Source organism: Aethalodelphis obliquidens, unplaced genomic scaffold, assembly GCF_003676395.1.
Source record: "Aethalodelphis obliquidens isolate GAN/ISIS:26980383/991018 unplaced genomic scaffold, ASM367639v1 scaffold26, whole genome shotgun sequence".
NCBI lineage: Eukaryota > Metazoa > Chordata > Mammalia > Artiodactyla > Delphinidae > Aethalodelphis > Aethalodelphis obliquidens.
In genome coordinates, this window is record NW_020837970.1 from 284,474 (window position 1) to 300,465 (window position 15,992).

Genomic DNA, 15,992 nt, shown 5'->3' on the forward strand with positions numbered 1-15,992 from the left:
TCTCTAGGTGGTCACAAAGCACCGAGCTGATCTCCCTGTGCTATGTGGCTGCTTCCCACTTCAGCTAGCGGAGTGATCTTATATGTCACATATTATGTTAGAGACTAACCAAAATAGTCATATACATATAGAATGAAAATTTCAGCTACTGTCTTCATGTGGCAATTTTCATAATTCATTTCAAAATGAAGTTTTAAGTCTTCTGGGTAGGAATTTGTTTTAGCGCAATAAAATCTGATTTTGTATTTTTAAAATTATTTTTTAAAATTCTTATAGGAGTAACTTATAAGCCAGTATATGTCCAAAGTTCCCAGCTTTTATGACACAACTTTTAAAAGGTTTGTTGTGTCAAAAATTAATTTTAAGACCTGGGGAAACTTCTTTTTTACTAGAAGTGTGACACATTTTATTAAAAGTATGTAGAATTAACAAAACTGACAAAGTTGGTTATAGTTTTTTTTCTACTGAGGGTATAAAAATAATATTTTTGACTGTTTGTCAAGTGTCAGACACCATTCTACAACCTTCCACATGTATCATTTCATTTAGTTCTCCCAGGAACCCAATATATATCATTTGCCACACTGCAGAAGAAGACACTGAGGCTTAGATGTAAGATACCTGCAGGGGTTGCACAGTTGGCAAGTGGTGAAGGCCAGGGCTATGTGACTCCAGAGCGCAGGTTCTTACTTCTCCTACTAGACTTCTGTTTTGTTTGTTTGTTTGTTTATTTATGGCTGTGTTGGGTCTTTGTTGCTGCGCACGGGCTTTCCCTAGTTGCGGCGAGCAGGGGCTACCCTTCGTTGCGGTGCGCGGGCTTCTCATTGTGGTGGCCTCTCCCATTTCAGAGCACGGGCTCTAGGCGCGTGGGCTTCAGCTGTTGTGGCTCACAGGCTCTAGAGCACAGGCTCCGTAGTTGTGGCACACGGGGTTAGTTGCTGCGCGGCATGTGGGGTCTTCCCAGACCAGGGCTGGAACCCATGTCCCCTCCATTGGCAGGCAGATTCTTAACCACTGTGCCACCAGGGAAGTCCCTAGACTTCTCTTGTTGATACGATGTTTACATAAAACAAATTTCAGACATTGCTCTTCTATTTTCCATCTACCATCTATCCCTAGAGAGTTGATTTATTTGCATGGTCTCAACTGTATTATTACATGCTGATGACTTCAATATTTACATCTCAGCCTACATATCTCTCCTGTTCCAGATCTATATTTTCAACTGCCTAATGAATTTCTCTCCTTGGATGTCTTCCTACCTCCTTAAATATTTGTAAATCTACTGATCATTTCCTGTACTTCCCCACATCCCAGACCCAGGATCACAAACTGGCATCACTATATCCAACCAAGTATCCATAGCAGACACTGCAAAGTTACCCTTCATGGTCCCCATCCCACACAGCCAACAAACTGCAAGGCTACACACCCCATCTTCTTATGTATCTTTCAAAGTGTCCCATTTTCTTCAATCCCAACTGTTACCAACCAAGTCAAAGTCACTATAATCAGTCATTCAATGATGGTGATAACCTCTTAACTGGTCTTTATGCTCTCAATCTTCTTCCACTACAATCTATTCTCTAACATAAAAGCCAGGGCTAGCTTTCTAAAATTCCAATCTCATCATATCATTCTCCTACTTAAAATCTTTCAGCAGCTTCCCTGGTGGTGCAGTGGTTAAGAATCCGCCTGCCAATGCAGGGGACACGGGTTCGAGCCCTGGTCCAGGAAGATCCCACATGCCACAGAGCAACTAAGCCCGCGAGCCACAACTACTGAAGCCTGCGCGCCTAGAGCCCGTGCTCCGCAACAAGAGAAGCCACCGCAATGAGAAGCCCATGCACGGCAACGAAGAGTAGCCCCTGCTCGCCATAACTAGAGAAAAGCCAGCGGGCAGCAACAAAGACCCAACGCAGACAAAAATAAAAATAAATAAATTTATTTTTTTAAAAAAATGACTTCCTTCCTGTCACTGGAGGGAAGTCCAAATTATCTTGGCTGTCTCCCCAACAGCCTATAAACTCTGTGAAAGGAAGGACTGTATTTATCTTGCTTACTGCTATATTCCCAGTGTGTGGCACAGGGCCTGGGATGAAGCAGGCATGCAATACATATCTGGTGACTGAATAGCTGAGTGGATGGATGAACAATGTAATATAGCTCTTTTTATACTAACACATCCTTAGCTATAAGATATGCTTACAACCTACATACATAAATTAAAATTTAAGTTTAACCAAATACTTTTATAAGCATTCTCCACTCTTGCCCATAAAAGAAGGTAATAAGTACCTTACATTTTGCATGGTAATATTCTTAATTTGTGAAGTATTTCTGTATACCAATCCTGACATTACGCATCAGGAGACCTAGATGTACACTGATAAATCTCTGTTATCATCACTGGCTGTGTTCTTTTAAGCATGTAGTCTTTTAAGTTCAGAGTTCAATAGCATGAAGGCTCTTTGGGAAGCAGGAATCATAGGAAGGCTGACGAATTCCAGAAATGAGCTGTGATACTCTAAGCTATAGGGAAAACTTTTGGGAAAGTTTGGTCATTTAGTGACTGCAAATCTATACTCTCAGCCCACCCAAGGCTCTTAAGACTGAGCTAAATGCCATCTACAACTTCACTCACGAGGAAATGAGATGAAACCAAGGTTAGAATTTTCTCAGAACACCTTAGGAAACGTGACAAAAACTTGGTCTCATATATCAGGGTCCCATCCTAGAAGTCATGGTACCCTTCTAGAATTACATGGCCAACACAGATGTGATTCCGCTACTTCATCACTTCTCTTCACACTAAATTTCAATTATTGAAAGCTGCAGCTGTCCCTACAAACTTTCACAATAACCATCCTGAATAACAAATGGAAGTGACTACCCAAGATAGTCCAAGCTGTATAGTAAGCAACTGGTTTTCTTCTCAAGGCTAAGACCCTAAATATACAGAAATATATTCCCTTAATGTAAAGAATATTTTCCTTTCCATCTCTCACCTCTTATAATAATGTAAGGTAATGCTACCTTATATTATTATAAATGAGATTTTAACTGGGAATATATTGGAAACCTTGGATCCCCTTTGAAGGTCAGCTGATGTCTAACAAAACAATGCATAAATACTTGGACTTACTGTATAAGAGGCTGGCTTGAAGATTAAAGATCAATATGATTAAACCAAAATGAATAAAAGAAACATCAACTTACCTGTTTGTTTCTTTCAAACCGATATATGCTTGTGCTATTTCACCTTTATCTTTCATTTTTTGTACATCTTCTAAAAGTATTGTGGAATCTGTCATTGTATTCTGAAGGGGGAAAAGACACATTTCCACATTAAGTGTTAACTCTCAAGCTTTGGACCTCATACAACATTTTCTTTCCTCCAGAGGAGGGGGTGTTCTACAACACCTCTGCCCCACCAGAGCGTCTGCCCTAGCCCCGGTACAACTACAGAGAGTGGGGCACAGGCAGTTAAGAGGAAGAGGCACCTCCAGTCCCTCTCTTGAGAATCCCTAACACTCTACTACAAAGGTGGTGTGATTCTAGAGTAAATAAAATCACTGATGGGCCACGTGTGTTTTACACTGTGTGCGTGTGTGTGTGTGTGTATATATACACACACACACACACAGTGTAAATATATATATATATTCAGTGCCCTTGCCTGGTTATTATTCTAATGTTGTATATATACTTTAAAAAATATACATATAGATATAAACTATATACAGCATTAAAACAATAACCAGGCAAGAACACCAAGTATTCAATGCAATGTACAAAGCTGTTCTTTCTTCTACTTCTGGACCAGTTATAACAAAACAAATACCCTAATAAACACGAAAAGTTTGACATAAAGCTCATTTTCCCATTAACAACTCAGTACAAAACAAGTGGTGTTCAGATCATGTGTTTCAGCAAAATTAAATGTTTTTTTCCTCACATCTTTAGATATATATAAATGGGAAGGATTTAGCTCCTTGGAAATATCTACCATCTGCTGTTATTCAATTCTTTTTTCCTCTGTTACAGTATAGCATGGTTCATAAGCTTTTGAAATAAACATCTGGCAGGTCAGAATTACTAACGATTTTGCATAGAAAGGACTTTTCTGCTAACATTTTTACTTCCTTTTTTATTTTTCTTTTTTTGGTGTAATCTGTCTGACAACCAATGTAATTTCAAAATCTTGCTTCTACTCAGCCACTCTCTCTCTCTCCTAAACCAGGGCAAGAATAGACAATAAGAACAACTGCTCTATAGCCTCTAAAGAATAATACTCTTTAGAACCCAAGAGCCCATTCTATTTGTCTAAATAGTATATGTCTGATGGTTTAGTCAACATTTGCTCTAAAGCCAGATCTCACAGTGAAGTAGAGATTACAGAATACACTTCAAATATCATGATCTTAGAGACCAAGATAACTTTAATGTCAACTAGAGGCCTACAAATACTCGCTTTTGAATTCCAGTGTTTATAATAAAAAAAATCCTTTTTTTAAAAAAAAATCCCACTTTTATCCTAATGCTGTCCTTTTGTGAGTCTATAAATGCACACTTAGAGAAGACCAAATATAACCTGATAAGAGCTATAACAAGAGCTTACGCTTTACTGATTTTAAAAATCTTTCCCATAAGCACCACATATAGCATTTTTATAAATATTCTAGGTATGTTTTATAAATATTTTACTACATATTTCATAGAAAATTTCTTTTTCTCTTTTATTGAAAGGCAGAAAATCTTTCTACTCTATAAAGGGCCATACTCAGATTTTTAAGTTTTAGACTGTAACTCAAAGAACCAGTTTCTATGTTAAATAACGCTACATGTATTCTTTGACATCTGAGGACCTGCATGATCTGGTTTTTAACTTTTAGTAAATTAGGTAAGTAGATCTAATGAACTCATCCAAAGGAAAGATAGTAGAAAGTAGCCAGTCCTTCCCTTATCCGGCCTATCATAGCTAAGAAGCAGGGGCTGGGCATGGGGTCAGACTTGGACTGCCAGCGCTAGGAAGTTCCTGACTCACTGCTCAAAGAGTCCCTGCCAAGACAGGACCAGAAGTTCTGAAAGGGTTGCGCCATGTAGGAAAATCCCACTCTTCCCAAGGGCATGCTCAGCTCCTCAGGCCCCTCCTCACCCTTGGCCAACAAACCCACAGCTGGTAGAAATGAGAGTATGGGAACGCTTGCACTTTGGAGTGTGCTCCGAGTTAAGGGCTTCCCTCCCCCGCTTGTGGATGGCCTGCCATAACTACCACTATGAGTCACAGACCTGACTACGAATTCAAAAGTCATGGAGGCCTCTCTGCGATCCAGACTGGAGCCTATGACATCCATTATTTTCCCACTGACTTCTCAAATAGCAGGGGGTCAAATAGGAAATTAATTTGTAAATATCAAAATAGACTTGTTGGCCAGAAAATATCAACTGCAAAACTGCGGGATACTTGTAAAAATCAGGATTAAATAGAAGTGTTTATTAAAAATTTAAAAAAATATATAATTACCTTGTCATCCTGAAACTCACAAGTCAGCAAGCACAAAAAACAAATGGAGAAAACAACAAACCCTTAGTTCCATAAATAAATTCCATCTTGAGTCCTCATCAAAACAGATAAAAGCTAACTGTGAAAACAACCAAGTTTGTTTCTCCTAAAACTAACTCTGTATGTAAATTACTATCCATGGAACTGGCATGAAGTGGACATTAATATATATTTATGTAATGGCAACTCTTAATTCTCAGGAACAGACTCTTGAAATTCTTTTGAGTTGGTTTGATTTTTCTAATTATAAAGTATTTGTGACGGTATGAGGAAAATGAACCTCCTGTTAATGTATTATGGTAAAATTCTTATCCCAGGTCTGTGAAAGTTAACAGTAACGCCTTGGTAGGAGGTCATTTGTCCAAGTGAAGCCTCCCGGAACACTTGTGGAGGTGGAGCACGTAAACTAGATGTGGCTGGCTGGGCTGGATCATCACCTGGCCCACGGGATATCACTTACCACTTGCTTGCAAAGGAGTTGTGAAATGATGTGTCCCTTGACTAGAAACGGAGTGGGATAAACAGTCCTGGGTTTGAAAGGGCTTAGTCAGTGTCCTGGGCATTTCTCCTAAGAAAAAACAAGCTGATGCTATGTGTAGGCTTGGAGCCTGGAGAGCAGGGACCTTGGTTAGACAGGGCCAGCCCATTAGGCGCTGGAGATAAGTTGTCACATGGAGTATGTGAGCTGGGTAGGTAACAGTGTGAGGTACCAGAGCTATGTGCTCTTGTGAGCTGGATTGTTTTTATACCCCTTGGTTCATTTTTCTTTTTCTTTCTATTGACTTTTACTGAAGTTTCTTGTTAGAATACTAGTTCATCACAGGGAACCAGAGAAAGGAATTCTAATTTTGGACTCTGTTCCAGCTAGCATGCAGAGGGAGGCTTGTTTCTTGAGGCCCAGTCCCAGGTGTGAGTTGTCGTTATCAAATACAAATGTTATGTGCCAGGTATGGTATCTTAACCACATGCAGAACTACCATTTCTTTTATTCTTTTCTTTTCTTTTTTTTTTAGAATTTGGAGGCTTTCAATATTCTTTTATTTTTATTTATTTATTTTTGGCTGTGTTGGGTCTTCGTTGCTGCACGCGGGCTTTCTCTAATTGCCGCGAGTAGGGGCTACTGTTCGTTGCAGTGCACGGGCTTCTCATTACAGTGGCTTCTCTTGTTGTGGAGCTCGGGCTCTAGGTACGCAGGCTCAGTAGTTGTGGCACACGGGATTAGTTGCTCTGCGGCATGAGGGGTCTTCCTGGACCAGGGCTCGAACCCATGTCCCCTGCATTGGCAGGAGGATTCTTAACCACAGCACCACCAGGGAAGCCCCAGAACTACCATTTCTAAGAGAAGTGCTCTCAGATCTTTCAGGCATCCCATTCACTATATGTTATAGTCTTTTAAAAATTGAATTATATTGACATACAATATCAGTTTCATTTGTACAACATAGTGATTTGATATTTTTATACATTATGAAATGATCACCAGGATAAGTCTAGTTACCATCTGTCACCATACGAGTTATTACAATATCATTGACTATATTCCCTATGATGTACATTACATCCCTGTGACTTATTTATTTTATAACTGGAAGTTTGTAACTCTGAATCCCCTTTATCTACGTCACCCAACCCTCTAACCCCCTCCCTTCTGGCAAACACTAGTTTCTTCTAGCTATGAGTCTGCTTCTGTTTTGTTTTTTAGATTTCACACATACTAAGTGAAATCATATGGTATGTGTCATTCTCTTTTTTTTTTTTTTCATTCTCTGTCTTATAGTCATTTTTTATGTGGCAGGTCATGCAGCTGGGATACTTGATTGCCTAATTCTTGGTAACACTTTGCTTCATGAACATGGGCAGGGACAAAAACCAGGTTTTAAGATGATTATTCAGATTCCCCCCGATGTCAAATGACTAAAAGGTCCATTTCTCACCAACACATGGCAGTTGGATCTCAAGTTATCTGAGGTCAGGGAAGGCGTTCAAAGGGCCATCTATATGCTTCAGCCTGGGTCCCTTCTGTGGAATCACTAAACACAGCCCCTCCTAGCTGGGACAACTCCCACCATTAAACAGAACTTCTTGAAGTGAGCAGAAATCATCTCCATGTCACTTCTACTCACTGATCTCATTTCTAACCTTTTCATGTGTTATCTTTCCTATCTTTAAACAGGCTATTTTCAACAAATAATTTAAAATTGTACTTAATGCCTTCCCACAGCAAGACAACTTATGGATTTTTGTATTTAATAGAATTGTATTTTTGATCAAAATTTATCATGACCAGATTACTAAAAAACGATTAATTTTAAAAACCCTTTGCTCATGAGTGAGCGGTGAAACTTTGAAGAGCATTTGAGATATCATTTGCTTCTTGTTCACTCCAACTGGTATTTGCAACAGTTTTAAAACAACATTGAGATTTTCCCCCCAAAATGATGATATCCTCAATTAGACTAAAAATGCTCTTAAATGTTTGCTTTGTTATAAATTGGAGAGAGGGCTTCCCTGGTGGCACAGTGGTTGAGAGTCTGCCTGCTGATGCAGGGGACACGGGTTCGTGCCCTGGTCCGGGAGGATCCCGCATGCCGTGGGGCAGCTGGGCCTGTGGGCCATGGCCGCTGAGCCCGTGCATCCGGAGCCTGTGATCCGCAACGAGAGAGGCCACAGCAGTCAGAGGCCCGCGTACCGCAAAGATAAATAAATAAATAAATAAGTTGGAGGGAAAGGGTATGAAGAAAGAGGCCAGTCCCCAAACACCCACCTGAGCCACTTGCTCATGCTTACCTTGGGTTGGATGGCCTCTTTCTGGCTCACCAGTTGAGACCTCAAGATGAGGACTTCCTCCTTGCGGACATCGAGCTCCTCACTCACAGAGGTCAGCTGCTCCATGAGGACACGGTAGGCTGGTGCACCTGGAGCGGTCACCTCGGGGGCACTTTTCTCACTAAGGGCCTTGCGTAACTCATTCAGCTCATTTTTCAGTTTTTTGTTTTCTGATTCTAGTTCTTGACGCTGTATGAATAGACAAAGAAGTTCATCACTGTCATCCTCAACTTTACATTGCAATACTCATCCTTCTCTAAGATAGTAGAAGAATTCTGCTGGAAAAGATCGCCAGAGCTCCATAGTGAATGGCTCCCCTGGTTCTACTGGGAACTCAGCTCTTAAAATTAAGAAAGTCAGCGTCAAGTGGAATTGAGCAAGGTGAATGGTAGTTTGCTTCATCAACCTAAATTCCAGAATCAAATTTATTCCAGGCCGCCCAGGGTGTGGTCACAGGCCTGAAGAGAAGGCTGAGTCCTAAGGGGTGAGTTTATCTCAGTACTAAGAAGCACAGGTTTTCTTTATGGGTAAATACAAGCACAAATATGAAGGTCCAAATGGTCAGGTTATTTCCAATGAATTGTTCAGAGAGCAGATCCCTGAAGTGTTGAGTAGTACCCTCTTATTTCTTTTGTAAAGGAGAGGGGAAAGACCACTGAAATTTTAGGCTTTTAACTTCTAATTTAAAAATTACATAGTATTTAAACTAATAAAATTCTCTATAGTGTTTCAATAACAACAAACAATATATTTTTGAAACTTCTTTCCTGTGTGACATGCTTGTGAAGCTGCTGGCGGAAGCCTTGAGAAGCAGGAGGAGAGGATGGGCGACCTCTTCCTTCAGTCATCTAGATGGACATACACATCCTTTACCATCTCCATACTTTCACATACTACCAGCCATCCTCCCATCACCAGTTAGTGCTGCCCTTTGTAGGCTCTGCTCAACCAACGGCAGTGGAACCCAGAATAGAGATCTGCCGCTAAACTCTATTTACTGACTCTAAAATACAAATGTCACAGGATACTGGTTGGGAAATAGTGAAGCAGACGGGCATTTAAAAGCACCATGCTGATTTATTTAGCACATGACATTAAGGCTTTATGATAGTGGAAGTGAGACACTTCCACACAAAGATAAAATATTTTACCATTTCTTCCAGAGAAGCAACCTTAGGTTTATAGCACCATATTAGACCTTTCAACATGTTATAGTAAGACTAATTAAAGTCCTTTTTTTCCCCTAGTTTAAGAATGTATAACACTTTCTTTCATGAATTAGTCCATTCAAACATGAAAATGAATGCTCCTTCCTATCCCCAGTCCCCTACCAACTGGTAATCAGATTTCTGAAAACGTATGAATGTCTTTACTTCGACACCTAAGCTCTGATGCCATGTTTCCCAAACTTTAATGTGCATCAGAATCACCCGGAGGACGGATGGCTTGGTGCCACCCCCACGGTTTCTGATTCAATAGGTTTGGTGTGAGGCCCGTAAATTTGCATTTCCATCAAATTACCAGGTCATGTTGATGCAGATGGCCCAGGGACCACATTTCGAGAAACACTGAGCTAATACTTGGGAACTGTCTTTCTCTACAAACACATAGTTTCAGTGGGGTCTGATGGTTAGAGCATGGGGTTTGGAGCTAGAGATACCAATGTTCAAATTTCATTCCTGTCGGTTTCTAGTGGGGTCATCTTAGGGAAGTTACTTATACTTCTTAGTGTCAATTGCTTCATCTATAAAATGGGAATTAAAATGCTTACTTGCAGGATGGTTGTTAAAAATTAAGGCTGATGTGTAAAGTGCTTGTATTTTAAAATGATGAAGATAATGACAGCAGCCAACATTTGTTGGGTCCTTATGATGTGCCAGGCACTATTCTAAGCAGTTTACATGAATTACTTCATATAATCCTCATGACAGTCCTATAAGATACATATTATCATTATTCCCGCTTTATAGATGAGAAAACCAAGGCACAGAAAGGAGAATTTGCACACAGTCATACAGTGGCAGATCTAGCATTTGAACCCAGGCAGTCTGTCACCTGGGTCCATGTCCTTTACTACCTTCTACAGCCTCAAATGGCAGCTACTGCTCCTGCTTCTGCTTAGACTGAACTCTAGCTTATATGAAAGAGAATTTTAAAAAGGGAATGACACAGGGCTACAACTAATGCCTGAATAAGCCTTAAGCTAGGGCCTCAGGTACCCTTAAGGATGTTCTCTGAGAGACAGAAGCTCCGAGCAGGTCTCTCGCCACAAGATATTCAAAGTCTTGGGCTGAAACTTCCCATTACCTTGAGTGACTCATATTCCAGTTCTGCACCTCTAATTTGTGGTCTTTCTTCTTCCTAGGGAAACACACAAAGTTAAAAACTTTATAAGTAAGTAGTTATATTTTAATTGTCACATTCTTACTCTTAGAATATTTCCTAGCTCAGCAGAAAAGAGTGAGGAGAGTTAAGCCCTCACTACTTGAACCAAAACCTACTTGGTTAAAGTTAAAGTACTTCTGGGCTGAGTTGCCATTAAAGAAGAGACTGCAGAACTCAGTTTGCCATGGACCTAGGGTGGGAGAGCACTGCGCACCTTTGCCTTACTTCGGAGCACCTGCTCCTCCTTGCGGTCCAGCTCATCCTGCATCACCTGCTTCTCCTGCTCCAGCTCTGTGACCCGCTTCTGGAGCTTGAGGAACAATGACATGTCCAGAGGCACCTTCTTCTCGCTTGGCTCCTAAACCCCAGAAATCAGAAGATGGTCAAGATGGTTCGGAAGATGTACAAGCCAATGAGAAAATGCTGAACAGCTCAACAGAGAAACAGGCAAACTTATAGGAGAAATATAAATGGCCAAAGAATATACAACTAACACATCCAACCAGCTAATAAATGGAGAAATGTGAATTAAACAACAGCACGGTACCACTTTCCCCCTATCATACTGGCAAAGACTAATAAGATTAATAAGGCCATGTGTTAGTAACAGTGTCTTATAAGATATTGGTGGAAGTTATAAGTAGGCCCTTTGGAAGGGCAAGTTAGCTGTATTTATTAAAATTTAAGTCTGTATATTCTTTAACATAGGACAAACATAGCAATATATGTTTAAGAATTAATCCTGCACAAATACACAAGTACACAAAAATATATGGGGAAAGATGTTCACTGTAATATTTTTTCTAACTGCAAAAAACTAAAAAGAACTCAAATGTTGGTCAATAGGAGAGTTGCTTAAATAAATTATGGTATAGCCAAACTATGAAGTATTTTATAGCTGTTAAAAATAATGAAGTAGATCTACATGAGTAGATAAATATGTTCTAGATAAAAGTATTAAGTGAAATGAACAAGTTGCAGGATAGTATCTCATTTTTCTTAAAAAAACCCAAAACCCAATACATGTGACTTTTAAGTATACCTAGCACATGGCATACAAATATCTAGAAGGCCATCGAGGTTATCTTAGAGAATGGGAGGTACTGTGGGAAAGTTTCATTTTCTACTTCACACATTTCTATATTTGAATTGTTTACAATGAGCATGTACTACTTTTGTAATTAGGAAAAATGATTTTTGAAAAGGTGAGATGCTAGCATAAATTATTGAGGTCAGAGAGAAAACTAAAAAACCAAAATATATACAGCCCCTAATAAACTGAAAGATAACCTAGCAGCATTTAAAATCATGTCAATTGGTTCTAAAACAGAGTCACAGGGAGAACTAGTAGGATACATAAAGATACACTAACTAAAGCTAAGCAAAAGGAAATAATTAACCCCTATCCACCATCATAGAAATTCTGGAGGCTCCATAATTGTTTTACTTTCTTTACTTTCGGTTTGAATTTTTAATGAGGTAAGAAGAGAAACAATTGTATCATTAGATTTTGAGAGGATAAAGATCCTCTTTTTGTTCGAGAGAAAGAGAATGGTAACAACAACTTATTTAATTAAATGATGGAAGTATAATTCTTAACTGATTAGCAAATCTTATATTTCCAATTGTCAATTTTTAAAAAAATGTTTTTTCCTCATATAAAAGCAAAATAAGTTTAGGAAATAAGAAAAGTACAAAGAAGAGAACTGTAAGCATAATCTCATATCCAGAGAAAACCCACAAATTTTGTCCAGTCTTTTTTTTTAAATAAATTTAAAGAACTGGAATAATACTTTCATTATAATTTTGTACTGTCTTTAAAACTTAGCATTGTATTATAATCGTTTTCCAAATTTATAACATGATACTTGAAAGCACAATTTTTAATGGCTGTATTGACATGTGTACCATCATTTGCTTAGCTATTACCTTACTGGTGACCACTGGGGTTATTTCTAATTGTTTGCTATTGAAATATACTAAAATAAACAACCTAGTATACAAATATCTAAACATTAATGTTTTTAAGTCTATTAAATTGGTTGAGCCTGTTTATACTTCCATCAGCAGCCACCAACTTGCCTGGAACAGCAATGACTGTTATTAAAAAAAATTGGCTCAGCTGGTAGACCAATAGTGGTTTTTCATTATTGTTTTAATTTATATTTCTTTGTTTTTTGATGAGGTTGAATAATTTTTATATTCATGAGCAATCTTTGATTTTTTGTGAATTCTTGGTAGTGCTAAGTTCAGTATTATTCCAGTTCTAAAAAGACACCTAAGAAGAATCAACTAAACTAAGAAGTGGGGCATTTATAGGCTGTCAGGGTCATTTATCTACAAACTAGTTAGACCTGGTCTTTTTTTTTCTGTCCACTTTAAAAAAATAATAAATTTATTTATTTTTATTTATTTATTTATTTTTGACTGTGTTGGGTCTTCGTTGCTGCGTGAGGGCTTTCTCTAGTTGCAGCAAGCAGGGGCTACTCTTTGTTGTGGTGCACGGGCTTCTCATTGTGCTGGCTTCTCTTCTTGTGGAGCACAGGCTCTAGGTGCACAGGCTTCAGTAGTTGTGGCACACGGGCTCAGCAGTTGTGGCTCTCGGGCTCTAGAGTGCAGGCTCAGTAGCTGTGGCATACGGGCTCAGTGGCATGTGGGATCTTCCCAGACCAGGGCTCAAACCTGTGTCCCCTGCATTGGCAGGCGTATTCTTAATCACTGAGCCACCAGGGAAGTCCATCTATCCACTTTTGCACTGCTCAGCGTAACAAAAAGTTTAGGTATATGACCTTCACCATAAAGTCTGTCCCGACTTAGTAGAACAGAGGTAGCATCTTTCCTGAGCATGAAATTACTACAGAATTTCATTCATACAAAAATTCATTTCTGGGGCTTCCCTGGTGGCGCAGTGGTTGAGACTCCACCTGCCGATGCAGGGGACGTGAGTTCATGCCCCGGTCTGGGAGGATCCCACATGCCGCGGAGCGGCTGGGCCTGTGAGCCATGGTCGCTGAGCCTGCGCGTCCGGAGCCTGTGCTCCGCAACGGGAGAGGCCGCAACAGTGAGAGGCCCGCGTACCACAAAAAAACCCCACAAAAAACAAAGAACAACAACAAAAAAATTCATTTCTATACATCCCACAAATATTTATATTTTAGCTTATTTATAATGTAAACATTCTATCTTATGTATTTTAATGTTTGTTCCTCTATTAATGGTGTATGTATCCCTGAAAACTTTTAACTATTTAAGCCTTTTTTCACACTATGATAGAAACCTTCATTCTATGAATGAATATAATATTTCATCATTGTACCTATAGATAGGAACATTTGACAACTGCAAAAATTGAGGCATAATGATAAGTAATTAAGAGAGCTCCAAATGGTGCCCATTCTTATCCCTAATGACACGTATAATCAAAGAGATATACCACGTAAGCAAGAAGGAAGTTTGGGCCATATGGCTCAGGGAAGTGTCTGGGGTTTTGTTTTGCTTTCTTTCCTTTGTTAGGACTTTGTCATCTAGGGCTTTTCCAAGAAAGTGAAGCTTTAAAACTAATCTAAAAAATAGCAACAGTCTCTCATTAGAGGAAAATCAGGAAGATAACAGAATTTGTTCACAAAATTACCACGACAGGCCTGGCAGTCATTCTGGAATTACTGCTGACAATAGCTGAGAAAGTTATGGTGACGCTTTCCCTGGATTTGACAGGTATGAGAAAGCTCGACAGCAATAGCAGAACTGAGATAATTAGTTAATGGCTACTAAGAAAGGGGCATTACAGAGCGTGGAGAAGCAATGGTTCCAAAAAAATAACCCCAAACCACGAAGATGCTGGAAGTGTGGGAGGGCTGCAAGGCAAGTGGAGCTGGCAGGTGAGTTCTTCACAGAGAAACAGCAATGGAGGTGTCATTGTGTCTTGTGAACAAACAATCACAGGTTTCCGATTTGTGACTAGAGAGACATTAATCTTTTATTTTTACATCAAATTTTGCTATTATTACATGACTAAGGTCAGAATTCTGTTTCAAAACAATTTATTTGTTTTAATTTTTTAAAAATCAATTCATAAACAAGAGTGATCCCATTATTTTCCTTGCACTGGATTCTAAAAGAGCTACTTGGGAATATTACACATAGGAGTTGAAAGTTTTCCTTTAGTTTGAAAGGGGCAATTTGTAAACCTGGCCATTACAGAGGTAGTTGCAGAAGAAATGCAAACCTGCAAGGCACAAGTAATTCGAAGTACAAAGTTATGTCCTGCACAATTTCCCTTCTGATAATCAATCTCTCTTTTTCTATTACTAGTGTAGATTTCCATCTTTCTGATCCTGGCCACACACAGTCAGAATTGTAGGGTGGTCACTGGAAGCCTGTTTATTAGAGCAAAAACCTCTGTTTATTGAACACTTACTATGTATCAACACTGCTACAAGTGTTTTATAAAAATTAACTCATTTAATCTTCAAAATATCACTATAAAGTAAGATAATAATAGCATTGCCACTTCACAGATGAGGAAACTGAAACACAGAGAGATTGAGGCTAAGGTTATGGACTCAGTCCCAAGGAGGAGAGTTACTGTAGTCTGTCCCATGGTAAAGACAGCACTAACCAAAGCCAGCCACATCTCAGATGCATGCACTTAGTCACAAGAAACAAGCATGACTACTTGTCAACAGCCTTCCTCATTACTGAGAGAAGACTTCCAGTGTATGACCTACTGCTGGTGGTCAGTGCACATGACAGACAGTAACAATAATCCAAGATCTGTAGGTGATTTCTGGAGCACAATTCACACTTCATTTTTCAAAAAAGATGAAAAATGTACCAAATCCCACTCTAATCTATCTCTTAACTTGAGAAAAGACTTGACAGAAAACAAGTGAGAATAGAAATGAAAAGGTTACCCCTCCCCTCAAATCTGTAAGAATCTGGAGTAAACTTGAAAAGAATAGAGACCCTGACAAAAACTGTTATTAGTAAAAATTAGGTAAAGCATATAAGAGTTTTGAGTTTAAAAATGTAATGCCCACTACTGGGCATATACCCAGAGAAAACCATAATTCAAAAAGACACATGCACCCCAATGTTCATTGCAGCACTATTTACAATAGCCAGGTCATGGAATCAACCTAAATGCCCATCTACAGACAAACGGATAAAGAAGACGAATGGTACATATACACAATGGAATATTACTCAGCCATAA

The 15,992-nt window shown here is 39.2% G+C and overlaps 1 protein-coding gene across 4 annotated transcripts in view; it reads right to left on the reverse strand.

Moving 5' to 3' along the window:
* The window catches only part of MYO5A (myosin VA), a 186,681-nt gene that overhangs the window by 33,261 nt on the left and 137,428 nt on the right, over positions 1-15,992 (reverse strand). For all 4 annotated transcript variants that reach the window (XM_027123050.1, XM_027123049.1, XM_027123048.1 and 1 more), the window contains exons 26-29: positions 10,992-11,135; positions 10,700-10,753; positions 8,354-8,581; positions 3,220-3,320 (exon numbers count right to left, since the gene is read on the reverse strand). In XM_027123050.1, coding sequence (XP_026978851.1) covers positions 3,220-3,320; positions 8,354-8,581; positions 10,700-10,753; positions 10,992-11,135 — 527 coding nt within the window. The remainder of the gene's footprint in view (positions 1-3,219; positions 3,321-8,353; positions 8,582-10,699; positions 10,754-10,991; positions 11,136-15,992) is intronic.